The following is a 22,444-nucleotide window of genomic DNA, read 5'->3' as shown; positions in this document are numbered from 1 at the left end:
GCAGTGTATATATACAGGACAGGAGGAGTGGTACTGTGCAGTGTATATATACAGGACAGGAGAAGTGGTACTGTGCAGTGTATATATACAGGACAGGAGGAGTGGTACTGTGCAGTGCATATATACAGGACAGGAGGAGCGGTACTGTGCAGTGTATATATACAGGACAGGAGGAGTGATACTGTGCAGTGTATATATACAGGACAGGAGGAGTGGTACTGTGCAGTATATATATACAGGACAGGAGGAGTGGTACTGTGCAGTGTATACATACAGGACGGGAGGAGCGGTACTGTGCAGTGTATACATACAGGACGGGAGGAGTGGTACTGTGCAGTGTATATATACAGGGGAGAGGTACTGTGCAGTGTATATATACAGGACAGGAGGAGTGGTACTGTGCAGTGTATATATACAGGACAGGAGGAGTGGTACTGTGCAGTGTATACATACAGGACGGGAGGAGTGGTACTGTGCAGTGTATATATACAGGACAGGAGGAGTGGTACTGTGCAGTGTATATATACAGGACAGGAGGAGTTGTACTGTGCAGTGTATATATACAGGACAGGAGGAGTGATACTGTGCAGTGTATATATACAGGACAGGAGGAGTTGTACTGTGCAGTGTATATATACAGGACAGGAGGAGTGATACTGTGCAGTGTATATATACAGGACAGGAGGAGTGGTACTGTGCAGTGTATATATACAGGACAGGAGGAGTGGTACTGTGCAGTGTATATATACAGGACAGGAGGAGTGGTACTGTGCAGTGTATATATACAGGACAGGAGGAGTGATACTGTGCAGTGTATATATACAGGACAGGAGGAGCGGTACTGTGCAGTGTATATATACAGGACAGGAGGAGTGGTACTGTGCAGTGTATACATACAGGACGGGAGGAGTGGTACTGTGCAGTGTATATATACAGGGGAGAGGTACTGTGCAGTGTATATATACAGGACAGGAGGAGTGGTACTGTGCAGTGTATATATACAGGACAGGAGGAGTGGTACTGTGCAGTGTATATATACAGGACAGGAGGAGTGGTACTGTGCAGTGTATATATACAGGACAGGAGGAGTGGTACTGTGCAGTGTATATATACAGGACAGGAGGAGTTGTACTGTGCAGTGTATATATACAGGACAGGAGGAGTGATACTGTGCAGTGTATATATACAGGACAGGAGGAGCGGTACTGTGCAGTGTATATATACAGGACAGGAGGAGTGGTACTGTGCAGTGTATATATATAGGACAGGAGGAGTGGTACTGTGCAGTGTATATATATAGGACAGGAGGAGTGGTACTGTGCAGTGTATATATACAGGACAGGAGGAGTGGTACTGTGCAGTGTATATATACAGGACAGGAGGAGTGGTACTGTGCAGTGTATACATACAGGACGGGAGGAGTGGTACTGTGCAGTGTATATATACAGGGGAGAGGTACTGTGCAGTGTATAAATACAGGACAGGAGGAGTGGTACTGTGCAGTGTATATATACAGGACAGGAGGAGTTGTACTGTGCAGTGTATATATACAGGACAGGAGGAGTTGTACTGTGCAGTGTATATATACAGGACAGGAGGAGTGGTACTGTGCAGTGTATATATATAGGACAGGAGGAGTGGTACTGTGCAGTGTATATATACAGGACAGGAGGAGTGGTACTGTGCAGTGTATATATACAGGACAGGAGGAGTGGTACTGTGCAGTGTATACATACAGGACGGGAGGAGTGGTACTGTGCAGTGTATATATACAGGGGAGAGGTACTGTGCAGTGTATAAATACAGGACAGGAGGAGTGGTACTGTGCAGTGTATATATACAGGACAGGAGGAGTGGTACTGTGCAGTGTATAAATACAGGACAGGAGGAGTGGTACTGTGCAGTGTATATATACAGGACAGGAGGAGTTGTACTGTGCAGTGTATATATACAGGACAGGAGGAGTGATACTGTGCAGTGTATATACACAGGACAGGAGGAGTTGTACTGTGCAGTGTATATATACAGGACAGGAGGAGTGATACTGTGCAGTGTATATATACAGGACAGGAGGAGCGGTACTGTGCAGTGTATATATACAGGACAGGAGGAGTTGTACTGTGCAGTGTATATATACAGGACAGGAGGAGTGGTACTGTGCAGTGTATATATACAGGACAGGAGGAGTGGTATTGTGCAATGTATATATACAGGACAGGAGGAGTGGTACTGTGCAGTGTATACATACAGGACAGGAGAAGTGGTACTGTGCAGTGTATATATATAGGTCAGGAGGAGTGGTACTGTGCAGTGTATATATACAGGAGGAGTGGTACTGTGCAGTGTATATATACCGGACAGGAGGAGTGGTACTGTGCAGTGTATATATACAGGACAGGAGGAGTGGTACTGTGCAGTGTATATACAGGACAGGAGGAATGGTACCGTGCAGTGTATATATACAGGACAGGAGGAGTGGTACCGTGCAGTGTATATATACAGGACAGGAGGAGCGGTACTGTGCAGTGCATATATACAGGACAGGAGGAGTGGTACTGTGCAGTGTATATATACAGGACAGGAGGAGTGGTACCGTGCAGTGTATATATACAGGACAGGAGGAGCGGTACTGTGCAGTGCATATATACAGGACAGGAGGAGTGGTACTGTGCAGTGTATATATACCAGACAGGAGGAGTGGTACTGTGCAGTGTATATATACAGGACAGGAGAAGTGGTACTGTGCAGTGTATATATACAGGACAGGAGGAGTGGTACTGTGCAGTGTATATATACAGGACAGGAGGAGTGGTACTGTGCAGTGTATATATACAGGACAGGAGGAGTGGTACTGTGCAGTGCATATATACAGGACAGGAGGAGTGGTACTGTGCAGTGTATATATACCAGACAGGAGGAGTGGTACTGTGCAGTGTACATATACAGGACAGGAGGAGTGGTACTGTGCAGTGTATATATACAGGACAGGAGGAGTGGTAATGTGCAGTGTATATATACAGGACTGGAGGAGTGGTACTGTGCAGTGTACATATACAGGACTGGAGGAGTGGTACTGTGCAGTGCATATATACAGGACAGGAGGAGTGGTAATGTGCAGTGTATATATACAGGACAGGAGGAGTGGTACTGTGCAGTGTACATATACAGGACTGGAGGAGTGGTACTGTGCAGTGCATATATACAGGACAGGAGGAGTGGTAATGTGCAGTGTATATATACAGGACAGGAGGAGTCGTACTGTGCAGTGTATCTATACAGGACAGGAGGAGTGGTACTGTGCAGTGTATATATACAGGACAGGAGGAGTTGTACTGTGCAGTGTATATATACAGGATGGGAGGAGTGGTACTGTGTAGTGTATCTATACAGGACGGGAGGAGTGGTACTGTGCAGTGTATATATACAGGACAGGAGGAGTGGTACTGTGCAGTGCATATATACAGGACAGTAGGAGTGGTACTGTGCAGTGTATATATACAGGACAGGAGAAGTGGTACTGTGCAGTGTATACATACAGGACGGGAGGAGTGGTACTGTGCAGTGTATATATACAGGACAGGAGGAGAGGTACTGTGCAGTGTATATATACAGGACAGGAGGAGTGGTACTGTGCAGTATATATACAGGATGGGAGGAGTGGTACTGTGCAGTGCATATCTACAGGACAGTAGGAGTGGTACTGTGCAGTGTATATATACAGGACAGGAGAAGTGGTGCTGTGCAGTGTATATATACAGGACAGGAGGAGCGGTACTGTGCAGTGTATACATACAGGACGGGAGGAGTGGTACTGTGCAGTGTATATATACAGGACAGGAGAAGTGGTACTGTGCAGTGTATATATACAGGACAGGAGGAGTGGTACTGTGCAGTGTATATATACAGGACAGGGGGAGTGGTACTGTACAGTGTATATATACAGGACAGGAGGAGCGGTACTGTGCAGTGCATATATACAGGACAGGAGGAGTGGTACCGTGCAGTGTATATATACAGGACAGGAGAAGTGGTACTGTGCAGTGTATATATACAGGACAGGAGGAGTGGTACTGTGCAGTGTATATATACAGGACAGGAGGAGTGGTACTGTGCAGTATATATATACAGGACAGGAGGAGTGGTACTGTGCAGTGTATACATACAGGACGGGAGGAGCGGTACTGTGCAGTGTATACATACAGGACGGGAGGAGTGGTACTGTGCAGTGTATATATACAGGTGAGAGGTACTGTGCAGTGTATATATACAGGACAGGAGGAGTGGTACTGTGCAGTGCATATATACAGGACAGGAGGAGTGGTACTGTGCAGTGTATATATACAGGACAGGAGGAGTGGTACTGTGCAGTGTATACATACAGGACGGGAGGAGTGGTACTGTGCAGTGTATATATACAGGACAGGAGGAGTGGTACTGTGCAGTGTATATATACAGGACAGGAGGAATTGTACTGTGCAGTGTATATATACAGGACAGGAGGAGTGATACTGTGCAGTGTATATATACAGGACAGGAGGAGTGATACTGTGCAGTGTATATATACAGGACAGGAGAAGTGGTACTGTGCAGCGTATATATACAGGACAGGAGGAGTGGTACTGTGCAGTGTATATATACAGGACAGGAGGAGTGGTACTGTGCAGTGTATATATACAGGACAGGAGGAGTTGTACTGTGCAGTGTATATATACAGGACAGGAGGAGTGATACTGTGCAGTGTATATATACAGGACAGGAGAAGTGATGCTGTGCAGTGTATATATACAGGACAGGAGGAGTGGTACTGTGCAGTGTATATATACAGGACAGGAGGAGTGGTACTGTGCAGTGTATATATACAGGACAGGAGGAGTTGTACTGTGCAGTGTATATATACAGGACAGGAGGAGCGGTACTGTGCAGTGTATATATACAGGACAGGAGGAGTGGTACTGTGCAGTGTATATATACAGGACAGGAGGAGTTGTACTGTGCAGTGAATATATACAGGACAGGAGGAGTGATACTGTGCAGTGTATATATACAGGACAGGAGGAGCGGTACTGTGCAGTGTATATATACAGGACAGGAGGAGTGGTACTGTGCAGTGTATACATACAGGACGGGAGGAGTGGTACTGTGCAGTGTATATATACAGGGGAGAGGTACTGTGCAGTGTATATATACAGGACAGGAGGAGTGGTACTGTGCAGTGTATATATACAGGACAGGAGGAGTGATACTGTGCAGTGTATATACACAGGACAGGAGGAGTTGTACTGTGCAGTGTATATATACAGGACAGGAGGAGTGGTACTGTACAGTGTATATATACAGGACAGGAGGAGTGGTACTGTGCAGTGTATATATACAGGACAGGAGGAGTGGTAATGTGCAGTGTCTACATACAGGACAGGAGGAGTGGTACTGTGCAGTGTATATATACAGGACAGGAGGAGTGATACTGTGCAGTGTATATATACAGGACAGGAGGAGTGGTACTGTGCAGTGTATATATACAGGACAGGAGGAGTGATACTGTGCAGTGTATATACACAGGACAGGAGGAGTTGTACTGTGCAGTGTATATATACAGGACAGGAGGAGTGATACTGTGCAGTGTGTATATACAGGACAGGAGAAGTGGTACTGTGCAGTGTATATATACAGGACAGGAGGAGTGTTACTGTGCAGTGTATATATACAGGACAGGAGAAGTGGTACTGTGCAGTGTATATATACAGGACAGGAGGAGTTGTACTGTGCAGTGTATATATACAGGACAGGAGGAGTGGTACTGTGCAGTGTATATATACAGGACAGGAGGAGTTGTACTGTGCAGTGTATATACACAGGACAGGAGGAGTTGTACTGTGCAGTGTATATATACAGGACAGGAGAAGTTGTACTGTGCAGTGTATATACACAGGACAGGAGGAGTGGTACTGTGCAGTGTATACATACAGGACAGGAGAACTGGTACTGTGCAGTGTATATATATAGGTCAGGAGGAGTGGTACTGTGCAGTGTATATATACAGGAGGAGTGGTACTGTGCAGTGTATATATACCGGACAGGAGGAGTGGTACTGTGCAGTGTATATATACAGGACAGGAGGAGTGGTACTGTGCAGTGTATATACAGGACAGGAGGAATGGTACCGTGCAGTGTATATATACAGGACAGGAGGAGTGGTACCGTGCAGTGTATATATACAGGACAGGAGGAGCGGTACTGTGCAGTGCATATATACAGGACAGGAGGAGTGGTACTGTGCAGTGTATATATACAGGACAGGAGGAGTGGTACCGTGCAGTGTATATATACAGGACAGGAGGAGCGGTACTGTGCAGTGCATATATACAGGACAGGAGGAGTGGTACTGTGCAGTGTATATATACCAGACAGGAGGAGTGGTACTGTGCAGAGTATATATACAGGACAGGAGAAGTGGTACTGTGCAGTGTATATATACAGGACAGGAGGAGTGGTACTGTGCAGTGTATATATACAGGACAGGAGGAGTGGTACTGTGCAGTGTATATATACAGGACAGGAGGAGTGGTACTGTGCAGTGCATATATACAGGACAGGAGGAGTGGTACTGTGCAGTGTATATATACCAGACAGGAGGAGTGGTACTGTGCAGTGTACATATACAGGACAGGAGGAGTGGTACTGTGCAGTGTATATATACAGGACAGGAGGAGTGGTAATGTGCAGTGTATATATACAGGACTGGAGGAGTGGTACTGTGCAGTGTACATATACAGGACTGGAGGAGTGGTACTGTGCAGTGCATATATACAGGACAGGAGGAGTGGTAATGTGCAGTGTATATATACAGGACAGGAGGAGTGGTACTGTGCAGTGTACATATACAGGACTGGAGGAGTGGTACTGTGCAGTGCATATATACAGGACAGGAGGAGTGGTAATGTGCAGTGTATATATACAGGACAGGAGGAGTCGTACTGTGCAGTGTATCTATACAGGACAGGAGGAGTGGTACTGTGCAGTGTATATATACAGGACAGGAGGAGTTGTACTGTGCAGTGTATATATACAGGATGGGAGGAGTGGTACTGTGTAGTGTATCTATACAGGACGGGAGGAGTGGTACTGTGCAGTGTATATATACAGGACAGGAGAAGTGGTACTGTGCAGTGTATATATACAGGACAGGAGGAGTGGTACTGTGCAGTGTATATATACAGGACAGGGGGAGTGGTACTGTACAGTGTATATATACAGGACAGGAGGAGCGGTACTGTGCAGTGCATATATACAGGACAGGAGGAGTGGTACCGTGCAGTGTATATATACAGGACAGGAGGAGCGGTACTGTGCAGTGTATATATACAGGACAGGAGGAGTGGTACTGTGCAGTGTATATATACAGGACAGGAGGAGTGGTACTGTGCAGTATATATATACAGGACAGGAGGAGTGGTACTGTGCAGTGTATACATACAGGACGAGAGGAGCGGTACTGTGCAGTGTATACATACAGGACGGGAGGAGTGGTACTGTGCAGTGTATATATACAGGGGAGAGGTACTGTGCAGTGCATATATACAGGACAGGAGGAGTGGTACTGTGCAGTGTATATATACAGGACAGGAGGAGTGGTACTGTGCAGTGTATACATACAGGACGGGAGGAGTGGTACTGTGCAGTGTATATATACAGGACAGGAGGAGTGGTACTGTGCAGTGTATATATACAGGACAGGAGGAATTGTACTGTGCAGTGTATATATACAGGACAGGAGGAGTGATACTGTGCAGTGTATATATACAGGACAGGAGGAGTGATACTGTGCAGTGTATATATACAGGACAGGAGAAGTGGTACTGTGCAGCGTATATATACAGGACAGGAGGAGTGGTACTGTGCAGTGTATATATACAGGACAGGAGGAGTGGTACTGTGCAGTGTATATATACAGGACAGGAGGAGTTGTACTGTGCAGTGTATATATACAGGACAGGAGGAGTGATACTGTGCAGTGTATATATACAGGACAGGAGAAGTGATGCTGTGCAGTGTATATATACAGGACAGGAGGAGTGGTACTGTGCAGTGTATATATACAGGACAGGAGGAGTGGTACTGTGCAGTGTATATATACAGGACAGGAGGAGTTGTACTGTGCAGTGTATATATACAGGACAGGAGGAGTGGTACTGTGCAGTGTATATATACAGGACAGGAGGAGTGGTACTGTGCAGTGTATATATACAGGACAGGAGGAGTGGTACTGTGCAGTGTATATATACAGGACAGGAGGAGTTGTACTGTGCAGTGAATATATACAGGACAGGAGGAGTGATACTGTGCAGTGTATATATACAGGACAGGAGGAGCGGTACTGTGCAGTGTATATATACAGGACAGGAGGAGTGGTACTGTGCAGTGTATACATACAGGACGGGAGGAGTGGTACTGTGCAGTGTATATTTACAGGGGAGAGGTACTGTGCAGTGTATATATACAGGACAGGAGGAGTGGTACTGTGCAGTGTATATATACAGGACAGGAGGAGTGGTACTGTGCAGTGTATATATACAGAAGAATACTCCATCTTCAATAATCCATCTCCATCTTCTCCATTGTCTCTGTGAATGTACATCGGACTGCACTCGGATGCAGTCCAGTGTTTTACACACACCCATAGACTTGTACTGATCTCACTTGTGGAAGAAGTCTCTGTCATACCCAGTGCTTTCACCTCATCTCCATGAGTCACATAATGGCATCTCCTGAAACTGCTGGCACTGAACACTGAGCGGTGACGGGCAAATTGTAGCTTACCCCTGACCCCATCTCTCATCCAGCAGAGCATACATAATGTCATATATACTATACCTCTATATTGGCATTTATTGTACCTGTGCATTTATATGTATATGTACAGTACATGTATATTATGTATATTGACTCTGTACCTGTGTATTACTTTACTGTATATAATACTCAGGTACAGTAGTGACAGGAGCCCTTTGTTCTGAGATTACAAGCAGTGATTAGTGGCCATTATTAAAAACAAAAAAATTATGCAGGCCCTGAATCACATTGCATAGCAACTGCCCCGGTGGTGTATATACTGTATAGTGTGAAGGTTACACCATGTAATATATACACCGCACCCAGCGCTGGTCACGACACTTCAGCACAGGACTGGGCTGCTTTGGAGATCCAGCGTGCTCAACGATGATTGGATCTTCTCTCCGACGTACTTCTTCCGGTGATGTCCTGTTTGTTCTGTGCACGGCAGCCTCATTAGTGCATGCACAGTTCAAACTTCAGGAAAACATTTTTTAAATCTTAGACAGTGCTGCGGACGGCAGAGAAAACTACCGTATATTTTTGGGACTGTCCGTAAATTTACTGACGGTTGGCAACCCAAGTATTATTAGGCCACCGTGGTTGATCGAGTATTCATTTTTATATTTTGATGAGGCGCCCAATAGTTATGGTTAATTAACTTAACAACTTTTTTTACCAGTGTTTCGGTCTTTAACCTAAGCTAAAAACAAAAAAGATTGGCATAGTCAGTGCAGTTAAGACCATGGAAGCGCTTAGATTGTGCTGTTATGTTTTCAGGATACCAGCTGACGTCGGCTGAATGTTACGACATGAGAAGTGGCAGGGTAGTGGCAGATCAGTATTGCCATTACTATCCAGAAAACGTGAAGCCCAAACCCAGGCTCCAGGAGTGTAACATGGACCCATGCTTAGCAAGGTTTGACATTTTTTGCTTTATCTGCTAGATGTTATCTGCAACGCTGCTTTTAATACATTTGTATGTACTGTAGGCTTAAGGTACCGTCACATTAAGCGACGCTGCAGCGATATAGACAACGATCCCGATCGCTGCAGCGTCGCTGTTTAGGTCGCTAGGAGACGTCAAACACCGGCAACAGCAGAACGATGCAGGAGCGATCCAGTGACGTAACGGCGACTCACTTCTCGTTCTCGCTGGTTGTTAGCCCCATGTAAAACATTGCTGGCATCGTTGCTTTTGCTGTCAAACATGACGATACACGCCGACCTGACGACCAAATAAAGTTCCGGACTTTCAGCGACGACCAGCGATGTCACAGCGGGATCCTGATCGCTGCTGCGTGTCAAACACAACGAGATCGCTATCCAGGACGCTGCAACGTCACGGATCGTTGTCGTTCTCGTTGGAAAGTTGTTCAGTGTGAAGGTACCTTTAGGCTGGAGATACTTGGAGATGTGACGCCCCACAGCAATCCTCTGAAAAGGTGCGCAACTACATCATTAATGCAACTTGTCTGCGACTTGCTGTTGCACAGTTATTTTAGAGCTGTGATTTTGCTGTAAATTTAGCAATCACTTGTTGCATATGACTTGCATACAAGTGACTAATCACAGGACATGCAATACATTTGGAAGCATTTGCATCTCTGTCTTAGATGCAGGTCGCAGCATGTCACCGTAGATGGCCAATGCTGCAATGTGCCATTGTGTTTTCAGTGTCACGTGACACATCACTGTGTAGATTTAGTCTTATTTGGACACATACTTTTACTTTTTTTAAGGGTTTTTATATCATCATTCATCAGTGTTCTCGAGACGTATTCTATAAACCTATGTAAGCTAGAGTCAAATTGAAAACTAAACCACTGTAACTAAATGTGACTTTTCTTCTCAGTCTTGTCTTAAATACATATCAGAAAATCGCTATAAGAGTCTACCACGTAATGCTGGACAACCATATGCTATATTACTAGATAGATAGATATATAGATAGATAGATAGATAGATAGATAGATAGATAGAAAGAAAGAAAGAAAAAAACCTGACCAGCACCTCCCAAGTGTGAATAGGTGCAAGCTTTAGTGACTGCAAAACAAGTATAAAAAAGCACAGCAGCACTCTGTGAATGCCAAGACATATGGTGAATATAGAAGAATGTACGTCCGCAAGGACAGGGTCCTCTCCCCTCTGTACCAGTCTGTCACTGTAAATTTGTTTACTGTAAACGATATCTATAACCCTGTGTGTAACCCCTTTTCACATGTACAGCACCATGGAATTAATGGTGCTATATAAATAAATAATAATAATATGGTGTCAATGGAAATAACAACTTCCAACCACATTGTCACTCAGCGACATGTACTTACATAACAGCTAAGGTTCTTAGCGCATAAATTGGCCAATTCATGTGTGGCCATCAACCACTTCAAGGTGACGCTTCTCTGATGGGTCCTAACAAGAGTCACCTTGCCATGGTTGATGGGCACACACGAATTGGCCAATTTGTGCTCTAAGAACCTTCGCTTTTTTTGTAAGTACATCTTGCTCAGGGGCATTTCGGTTGGAAGTTGTTATTTCCATTGACACTATATGTCTTGGCATTCACAGAGTGTAACTTTCATACAATTTGATGCAAAAACTCAGGAAAAAGAAAAGCACTAAGGTTTTGTCATTTGTTACTCCACAAGCTGGCTTGTTTTCTCTTTGTATCAGATTTCCACAGGTTATTAGAAAAACACTACAGCAGAGAATAACCCATGCAGAGATGGATGCTGTTTTGGCACTCGGGGGATTTCTGCCTTTTCTTCTCTCTAAAGTGCCTGTGAGCTTTCTTTTATTTTGATATTTTTGCAAACTATTACCTCTTAGCGCTTGTTGAAACAGGCTGCAAAGAATCCCCACCCAGCTCTACTTTCCTCACCTTCAGACAAGCCGGGCTGCCATAATAATGAATTGCTCTCTGAGGTTGAATGAGGCTAACCTTTCACTTTTTCACTGGGGTGAAATTTGTCCACAGTGATATTTGGACAAGTCATTAACTCTTTAACTTTTCAGGAGCAGACAGAGAACAATCAGCACTTGTAGCCAGCAGCGTCTCATTAGATCTCTCTTCTGCTACGTTTTTCTTTTTTTTTTTCTATATCATGGGCTGAGAGACATATTATTTCAGATTGCAATTTGCAGTGTGTCTGTTGGTCGTTTCGTGCACATAGTATATGATTGCTGATCATAGAAACAATTACCGTACGTTATATATTGATGAGAAGAATTCTGCTACTGCCATTATATGCCAAACTAATACAGGTTTGATTACTGGACATTTTTTCAGGCCAGGAACACTGCATGGGTAAATCCTAAAAAAATTGATTGAGCATATTTCTCTCGTAGTTCAGTGAAATATTCTGTACAATGCATGGGCTGGTTTTCATAAACTGATCAGTCTTACAAAAACTCAATATGGTGGTAAATGGGATATTTTTGGCAGTGTATATTTCTGCCCAAAGAGACCTTACCTTAACGTACCGTATATAGAATTCAGGCCTGGAAAAACAGCCAGAAACAAAAGAGCATTAGGTGTAATGGCGGTACAAGGCCAAAAATGCTAATACCATGATCTCGTGAAGCCACATACAGGGTGTTTTACTCTTGCCATAGAGTGTGCATGTGGACTGAATCCAAGCAATCCCAGCAGGGAGTTGTAGCTGCACATGGACTTTATTAAAATTGTCAGATTAAACTTTACCGAAAACCAAGTTCTCAAAGTAAAAGCATGGAAAAGGATATAGGAAATATCCCAAGAGGATAGGATTAGTAAGGTCATTTCATTACCTAGTGAAAAGTCAGATGTTCGTAATGCTACTCTTTGAACAGATAGTAAATAAAATATTCTGCAGATGGCGCAAAACAATTTATTGAATTGAGTAAGTATATAGATGAGTGTACAAAGTCAAAGTAGCAGTGCATAGTATATGGAATTGCCTTTAACAATGTAAAAAAGGTAAAATTATTAGTTTAGTAGATTTTTTTAATCTATTTTTCTATTACTTAAAGAGGACCTGAGTAGTCCGCTTTTTGTTTTTCTTAAATCCACCATACGGTTCCAGAGATATAGGCCTTTTTCGGTAAAGATGATTTTTATGGTCTTTCCAAGGGGACGTGGCTCATAGAATTCTGTCTGGGCGTGCCTTTAGACTGCTCTGTATAATTACTTTTGAACCACTCTCCCTTGAAGAAATCATGAAAAGCAACACTAAATAAAAAGACCACCTCTGAAACAATATATACAAGATTTTAAAAAGAAAACAAAAGAGGAATACTCAGTGGAGAAGTGGGAAAAAATAAGAGCAAAAGGTGGCCAATTTTAACCAGGTGACAAGTCACCTTTAAATCCTGCCATCATATTCTCCTGAACTATAAACAGAGTAAAGTAATTAATATGGTTACTTGTGTCCATGTGGTGCACACTGCCTTTTTTACTATGACCTATACATGTTGTATGTTTGGGCTTTGAGAGAAAAATGGAATGCCAAGAGGAAGCTTACAGGTGTGTTCTTTCGAAGATTTCCTTTTGGTTGGAGCAACATTTCCAAAGATGAGTGGCGTGCAATGATTAGCTATTCATAGTTGCTTTTGCACCTGTTTTTTGTCTAGTTTTGTGTGTTTTGTACCTTTTTTGGTTTGCACCCAGTTCATTATTCTATTTGCACCTTTTCTGAAGTCTATGTTATATGTGCTTATGTGCTCGCCTACCTTTTAGTTTTCAACTGAGGGGACAGAGTCTAGCAATTCCAGAAGTTTTTGCCCGATTCAGTAATTGCGACTTTTTAAAAATTAAAAAAAAATATACACAACTTCACTCCATTCACCCCCTGTGTATTTTTGAGGATACTAGTATTTTGGCACAATCTTCTTCCGTTTTGCATAACATGTAACTTTTGCCACCAAATACTTAGACTTTTACTGCCAAAAAAAAAGTTCAGGACAAAAAATTTTTTTTTTACTTTGCTCCAAATTCATGAATCACGTGCACCATTTTTTTTTTTGTAAATTCTTTGTTTAAGGTAAGAAGGGTAAACATGACGTTTTATGATTACAAAAGATAACCTTTTAGCTAAAAACATTTGGTAAATTGAACATATTGCAGGGATGGGGTAAGGGGGGGAAGAAGTGGGAAAAATCAGGGTGAAAAGAAGGGAAGCTCACCTTCCCTTCTTTTCACCCTGATTTTTCCCCCCTTACCCCATTGGGAAGGTTGGGAAACCAAGGAATGAAGAGTGGAGAAGAAAAGAAGAAAAACAGGGATATTAACGTATAAAACGATGTAGTTACACACATGTATGCATCGATAAACAGTTTTCTAGTGGAAGGTATTGCCAATAGTACAGATATAAATTTTAAGCAGATTTAAGTTTTTTCTTGTGTAGGTTTTTCCAGGGCCTCCAAGTTTTTAGATACAAGTCATGCTTATAAACTTCCCAGCTCGAAAGTTCCTCTAATCTGGAGATATTTTCTATTTTAATAAACCATTCTCCTACTGTTGGAGGAGTCACACTTCGCCAATGTATGGTGATTAAGTGTTTTGCAGCACCTATCAGTAAGGGAAGAAGACCATGCTTATGAGGTTTAAAATTTATTGTCGGGCATGAAAGTAGAGCTTCCTGAGCCGACAGATTGGATTGAATTAAATTTAGTTTTTTGAGAGTAGAATTAACACTTATCCAGAAAATTCTTAATTAGCGGGCACTCCCAAAATATATGTGTATGATTTCCTTGGTGGACACCACATCTCCAGCATATATCTGAATCTGATAACCCTAAGTGATGTAGCTTGACCGCGGTCATATGCCATCTCGTTAAGATTTTATATGTGTTCTCTTGAAGGAGGATGCAGCGTGAGAACCCACGTGCATGTTGGAGTATTTTTGAGTTCAGACTCCCAGGAGTAGATAAAAGAGGTTTTGAAATTTTGTAAAGGGGAAATAAGGCGTGAATATGTTCTTGAAATAATTTTGAATCTAGGGTGCTGATGTTTTAAACATGAGATCTAACCACAACCAGGTAGATTTGTTTGGACATTGTTGTCTAAATTGCGAGAGGGTTCGTGTGGTGTGTTGTTCTTGGAGAAAATTTTTAGGTCTAATAGCATTTTTAGGCCAAGCGTTATTCTCGAAAATTTTATTGTCATAGAAGCTACACAGGGAGTGTTTTGGTAGCGTTGACCATAAATTATATGAGTTTTTGAAATTTGGGTCTACTAGATACGGAATAGATGACACGGGAGTTAAAGATGAGGGGAATGTTTCAGGAGGAAGGTCGTTCAACACTAAGCGTCTACTACAAAGGGTAGTCGAAGTAATTTCATCTAGTCTCAGTGTTTCAGAGGGTTTTGAACGCGTCCACAGGAGTGGTATACCTTTGATGCCTAGTAAAGCTAGATTAATGGTGCTTTGTGTGTTTTTTTTCGTAGTCTAGTGCAACTCTCAACCATCTACTCAAGTGAATACCGTAGCTTTATAGTAGTTATAAGGGTGGGTTATGCCCAAGCCTCCATATGAATTAGGGTATGTAAGTAGACTAAAAGGCAGCCTAGCCATTTTACCTTTCCATATGAGGCGTAAAATCAGAGATTTTAGATTTTTTAAGAAAATAAGGGGGAGATGAATAGGCACCATATTCATGCAATACAGTATTATTGGCATCAGGTAAGCTTTAAATATGTTGATACGTCCTACCCAAGATATAGTGGATGGATTATACATTTTTATCATTGCTTCTATTTCCTTTAATAAAGGAGATACATTTATTTTGAATAGGTCAATAGGTTCTCTAGTTATCCAAACTCCCAGATATTTTATAAAGGTTGTGGACCAGTGAAATGGGGTTAGTTTCTGAAGTTTAGTTAAGTGGTAATTTGAAAGTGTTATATTGAGAGCTTCCGATTTAGAGTAGATAATTTTAAAATTGGATAGTTGACCGAAGTGGTAGAGAACGTTTAATATAATGGGAAATGCTTTGAATGGGTTAGAGATAACAGAGAGCAGGTCGTCTGCGAAGGCTAACGTTTTTATTTCCGATTTGCCTATTTGAAGTCCCCCTAGTTGTTCATTTTGTCTGATGCGTTGAATCAGTGTCTCAATAATTATTATAAATAGGGATGGGGATAACGGGCATCCCTGCCTAGTACCGTTACTAATCTTTAGGCTGTCTGATAGAGTACCATTTACCCTAACCCTTGCTGTGGGAGCACAGTATAGAGAGAAAATTGTTCCATGTATCTCCAGCTCACCCTATCAAATGCTTTTTCAGCATCTGTAGATGGAAGAGTCAGGGGAATGCCTCGTTTTTTAGCATACATTATAATAGATTGGAGAATTTTGGTTGAATTATCCTTGCCCTCTTGCCCCTGGATAAACCCCGCTTGATCTGGATGAATTAATTTAGGAAGAATGCCTCTTATTGTGTTTGCTAAAATTTTTGCCCATAGTTTTGTGTCTGTGTTAAGTAGGGATATCGGTCTATAGCTTGCGCAAAGTCTTGGATCTTTTCCTTCTTTTGGTATAATTGTGATAAAAGCTTCGAGAGCTTGTTGAGGTGGGGAATTCCCTGCGAGAAAATACTTAAATAAGGCTACTAAATGGGGTAACAGTGGTTTAATTAGTTTTTTGTAATAAATTATTGGGAGGCCATCTGGGCCCGGGGCTTTCCCGTTAGGAATAGTTGAGAGAACTTCTAGTACTTCTTCAGAGGTGACTGGTGTCTGCAATGATGGATAATCTTCCTCCGATAACAAGGGGAGTTTTAAAGGAGAAAGTAAATTATCTATGGTGTCTGATGTACCGGTAGGTTCTCTCAATTCGTCAGGTATTTCTATATTATAGAGGTGTTCGTAGAAATTCTTGAATTCTTTGGCAATGTCAGCCGACTCAGATACCACAGAACCTTTAGTAGATTTCAGGTTTAAAATAAAGGTGTGGCCTTTACGTTTTTTCAGAAGAGAAGTCATAAGTTTGCTGCTTCTATTGCCATGTAGATAAAACCTCTGTCGATTTCTCATGGAGATTTTTGCTGATTGGACGTTTAAAAGATCCTTCAGAGCAGATTATCAGTGTTGTGAGCTCCCTTTGAACTTCATCTGGTTGTGATCTTTTATGAAGTTTTTCAAGTGAATTTATCTGATGAAGGATGGATACTATTTCCCTTGACCTTTGTTTCTACAGGTATGAGCCTAATGCTATGAATTCTCCACAGGTGTGGAAGGACCAGAGAGGGAGTTTTCTTTAAAAAAAAAAGATTAAGGGCGTGAAAACTTAGTCAAATGGGAACTGGAATCTAAAAGTGTTTCATTTAATGTCCAGGTGTACGAGGGCTTAGGTAGAGACCTGATATATATGTCTAAGAAAATCGGAGCATGGTCTGACAGGGAAATGACATCTATTCCTGCCGATTTTACTAATTGTAAGTGCGAGGTTTGGGTTAATAAGTAATCTAATCTATGGCAGCTATTGTGGGGGGGGGGGGGGCGAGAAGAAAGTAAAGTCTTTTGATGTAGGGAATAATGTCCTCCATGGCTCAATTAGATTTAAAGATTATAGACCCCGATAAAGCTTTCTCAAGGCTTTTTGTGAGATTGAAGATTTACCTGACGAGGTGTCTATCAAAGGATTAAAAGAGAGATTGAGATCTCCTCCTACTATCAAAAGACCCTCCTTAAACAGTTTAATAATGTCTAACACCCTGCATATTGATTTGATTATTATTAGGAGCATAAAGATTACATAGGGTAACTTGTGTGTTGGCTAATTGCCCTTTAACCATAATGTATCTCCCTTCTGGATCTAGCAAGGTGTCCTGTAGGCGAAATGGAACATTTTTTTATTGCAATACTCACTCCTTTTGACGCCGCGGACCCTGTACTATGGTACCAGGTATGGAAGAGCGACCTTGACATGTCTGGAGTTCTGCCATGTTTAAAATAGGTTTCCTGGAAAAATATAATACTGGAATTTTTAGATTGTAGAAATCTCAGAATTTGGCCACGCTTTTTTGGGGAGCGTAGGCCTTTAATGTTGTATGAAGCTACTGCTTTAGTAGCTGGCTTGGAATCATTATCCACCATGACTTAGTAATAGTATGACAGAAAGAAGAGCAGCACGTGTGTACCAAACTTGAAAAATGAACATAATAACAATTGTAACAATTGGGGGGGTAATGTTTAACATATTAACAAAGTGAATCCCATCCACAGCGGAGGCTTAGGCACATAGCATCCTCCTAAGTAGATAGAACAGTCTTTTGTAGGCGCACCGGTGATGAAGAGAGATAATAGAAAAAAAAACAAAAAAAACAGCAAGCATTTTTAGCAATTCGGGGGAGAAAGGTGGTTAGAATAAGGAACAATTTTTTGATAATCAAATAGCTACAAATATTCAAATGTCAGCAGTACCATGTGACCTGTCGAACTCGCAAGAGGCGGGCAAACAAATTGGTGCCTTGGAGACTCAAGGCGGCGGTTTCTTTTTAGCTCCGATTTTCCCTTGTTTTGGAGATGAGTCTTTTGACAGGAGACCATTCACCTTGGTCTTTTAAAGAGCAGAGCTTGGGGGGGATGTTCAAAGACTTGTCTAGAGGCATCCAGGAAGGTACCTCCACCGCTTCTATTTGGAAGATATCCCAGACTTTAGTAAGATCATCTGGATGGCGTACAGTAGCTTGTTTTCCTCCGCCGTGGATTGACAGTCCCAATGGGAACAACCACTTTTATAGAATTTTATTTGCTCAAAGAACTTCTAGCAAGGGCTTCAAGATTCTCCTTTTTGCGACAGTTGAAGGGGCTAGGTCTTGATAGAGCTGTATAGATGATCCTTCATAAGATAAGTTCTTCACCTCTCTAGCAGCGTTCAATATTGCTGAAGAATACAGGTAACTCAGGAGACCGCATATCACATCTCTTGGGGGGTCTGAGTTCTTATGTTTGGGCCGGAGTGAGTGATGTACTCTTTCGATTGTCATCTGGTCACATCTTTCTTGTGGAAGTAACAGTGCAAATATTTCTTTGGTTGTTTTCTCAAGAACTTAGTTAGAGACACTTTTCCGGGATGCCTTTGATTCTAATATTTTTTCTGCGGCTCCGGTTTTCTTGGTCTTCTAACTGCAGGAATGCAGAATTTAGTTGTGATCTATGGAATTCTAGGTGATCTTTGATAATATTTGAGTGGCTTATTATGGAGGATTGAGTAGCTTCAAGAGACTCCACCCTGTTGCCAATTTGTTGTATGTCTGCCCTTAGGCCAGAGACTTCAGCAATTAGTGGCTTCATCGCCAGAGCTAGTGTTTTTTTGAGGAAGGATTTTGAAATCCCTCCAGAGTCCAGGCGGGTGGGATCAATTCAGTTAAGAAGAGGGCTATAGACATCGGGGCAATAGCTGTGACTTTTATGGAGAAGTTCTATGATACTTGCTGTATCGTGCAGTTGCGGTTGAGGTGGGTTTAATATGAAGGCAGAGTTATTAACCCTGTCTGGGCACGGCGGCAAGGTCCCCGTCTCAGGTAGTTTTCCCCCTGCCACCCAGACCCAGCGGCATCACCCCCACGCAGAAGTATCCAGCGAGCTTCCCTTCTGCTTATTTCCCTGCCGCTCGGCACATAGGGCGTTCCAGCTTCACAGCTCTCACCTGATCAGCCGACCCTAGTGGAGTAAGTATGGCGTCGCAAGGTGAGTACAGCAAGGGGATCTCCAGCGGATAGGTTCTTGTTCTCCCTGCTTGTGTACGGCGGGACGCGCTGGGCGCGTGGCAAGATGGCACCTGCGCCTGCAGGCCGAGATCTCTCTCCTGTCCTCCGCCGGTCACAAATCTCCAGAGAGTGACCCGGTACCCTCGCTTGATCTTCCGGTGCCTGTTCTGGTTCCGAAACGTTGCGCAGGTAGGCACAAACTGGGAATTATGTGGCGTGATAGCAGGAGCCCCTCTTTTCCACGTCCTCCCTGTCCAGGATTCAGGCCACGCCCCCCACGTGCACCATTTTGAAGAGATTGGCACCAAAAACAACTAACACCACAGGACAAAATAGAAAAAGTGGCTTAAAAAACACAAATGATTAATTGGTGGCCTCTGTGTCTATTTGTGGCCACTCAGTGGTTATGATGTGTGTTGCAGCTTGTTGAGAGTTTTGCTAGCAATCTATAATATATTGAATTTATACTATGAGAAATTTTTTGAAAGCAAAGAGTGGGAAAAAGTATAGGAATCACATACAGTCTCCTCAGTGAAGCGGTCTTGGTCAGATCTAGGTATAGGGTATTGAGAGGTACTTACTATGGGAATTGACCCTTGTGCCACATAAGAAAAGACTGGTATTATAAAAGGCACATTTAGTAATCCAGTTGCTATATGGTCATGGCTTTTATGGTAGGTAGGTCAGAGATGGGCAGTATGCCCACCCACCATATCTCCACCTCCAGGGTGTGGCTGGAGGGAGTTAAATGTCCACTTAGTTTTTTTTTCTCTGTGTTGTGTGGAGGAATGAAGCCGCCAGACTGCTATCTCATGCAAGAGGTGCTATATGTGTGGTCCCAGAGGCACTGGGCAGGAATGTGTATGAACTTTTTATTGGAATTTGAGCTGGACAGGCTTTTTCTGTTACCAGTTTGGGGTTTTGGTTTATGAAGTTATAAACCATCCAGAGACTTTAACGAAGTGTGGTCTTGTGTCTACCTCGAGGAGCAGCTAAGTGAGCCAACCTTCCACAAGTGGTGTTTCGGATGTGGACAGCGTTCCAGGAACATGGTTAGTAGTGGTGGATAAACCATTTGTCCTGGGTGAAGGCGGCTACGGGGTTGGAACAGTGGTCGGACAAAATGGAGGAGCTATGCAAACACCTGATCCTGAGCCAACAGCAGCAGCACCATGTACAGCAGGAGTCTAATAAACTCCTGATGCAGCAGATTCAGCAACAACAAGGGCAAATGGAATCCCTTGCGGGAGATTTCCGCAGTGGAGAATCCACCCCTCCCCCACATCAAGGTGATTACTCCTGCATCCGGGAAGTGGTAAGATGAGCCATGGAAAAGATGACACCAGGGGATGATATAGAGGCGTTTTTGACTGTGTTTGAGCGGGGTAGTCAGAGATTTGCTACACCTTGTGATAATCGGGCAGGCCTTCAGCCTGTTCTGGGACTTGTGGGGGAAAGCAGGAGTGCCCAGTGTCTCAGGCAGGAGTCAGCGCAACCCTGATGAATATCTGTCGGAGGTGGAGGAGTTCCCCTTGTGTGTCCTAGCTGGTGATGAGGAAGAACCGGTGACCAGTGATGCCGAGGTTCCTGAGCTGGGAGTTTCTGGGGAAAATTTTGGGACTGCTCAAAAGCGGGATCTTACCCTAAAAAGTGCCTTTGAAAATGTGTTTGTGATTGATTCGGTTGCTCAAAAGCCGGGGGCTGACACCTGATTCTCACACTTTGCAGTCAATAGCGAATTGTTGTATCGAGTGACTACACTGAGGGGAGGTGAAATAGAGAAGCAGCTGTTGGTTCCAGGTCCATAACGGTGGAGGGTTCTAGACATGGCCCATTCACATGTTTTGGGGGTACATGTGGGGTGTGGAAAATGCAGGAGAGAATAATGCAGAGGTTCTATTGGCTGGTATGTAACCCTGAGATCCTGAATTGTAGGTCCTGCCCCATCTGCCAGATAACCGCTCCCTCTTCTCACTTTCGAAGTCCTCTGGTTCCATTACCGGTAATAGAGATCCCGTTAGAGCGAATTGCCATGGAACTAGTAGGTCCTTTAGTTAAGTCTCCGAAAGGGTACCAATATATTCTAGTGGTCATGGACTATGTGACCCGGTACCCTGAAGCAGTACCGCTAAGGAACTCTTCGGCTAAAAGTACGAGAACTTGTCCATATTTTTGCTATGACAGGCCTCCAAAGAAGATTTTGACAGACAAGGGAACCCCCTTCATGAGAAAGGTATTTAAAAAACTGTGTAGGGTCCTGCAGATTGCCCATCTGCGAACCTCTGTGCACCAGCCACAGACCAACGTCCTAGTAGAACGCATCAATAAAACCTTGAAAGCTATGGTCAAAAAGGTCACTGAGAAGGACGGTCAAGACTGGGATTACATGCTTCTGATTTTGCTCTTCTCCATCAGTGAAGTTCCCCAGACCTCTACTGGCTTCTCTCCGTTCAAGCTCTTGTATGGTCAACATCCATGAGGACTCCTGGACATCGCCGAGGAAATGTTGGAAGCTGAGGTCGCACTACACTGAAGCATCATTGAGCATGTTGCCCAGCTGCAGGAGAGAATGACAAAAGTGATGCCTATAGTGAAGGAGCATCTTCCCCAGGCACAGGAGGCACAGGCAAGGGTGTATAACCTATCACTGAGGCTGATGCAGTTCCAGTCAGAGGACATTGTGCTAGTGCTTATCCCCATGGTGGAGAGCATGTTCCTAGCCAAGTGGCAAGGAAGCAGGAAGCTGAAGCAGGCTCTGGTAGCACCAGACTTCAACAAGTCAACAAGGAGTTTGTGGATGCCTTAGAAGTTGGGTTGGGAGCCGTGCTGTCTCAGGAAATAAATGGGGAAGAGCATCCCATCCTGGATCTGAGCCGGAAGATCTCATCATGCGAGAAAAATTATGCCGTTGTGGAGAAGG

General features: G+C 43.4%; 1 protein-coding gene across 3 annotated transcripts in view; it reads left to right on the top strand.

Moving 5' to 3' along the window:
- ADAMTSL1 (ADAMTS like 1) overlaps positions 1-22,444 on the top strand; it is a 550,804-nt gene that overhangs the window by 291,414 nt on the left and 236,946 nt on the right. For all 3 annotated transcript variants that reach the window (XM_069766222.1, XM_069766229.1, XM_069766237.1), the window contains exon 9: positions 9,610-9,748. In XM_069766222.1, coding sequence (XP_069622323.1) covers positions 9,610-9,748 — 139 coding nt within the window. The remainder of the gene's footprint in view (positions 1-9,609; positions 9,749-22,444) is intronic.

This window comes from Ranitomeya imitator, chromosome 1, assembly GCF_032444005.1.
Source record: "Ranitomeya imitator isolate aRanImi1 chromosome 1, aRanImi1.pri, whole genome shotgun sequence".
Lineage (NCBI taxonomy): Eukaryota > Metazoa > Chordata > Amphibia > Anura > Dendrobatidae > Ranitomeya > Ranitomeya imitator.
This window is presented reverse-complemented; position numbering and strand designations above follow the sequence as displayed.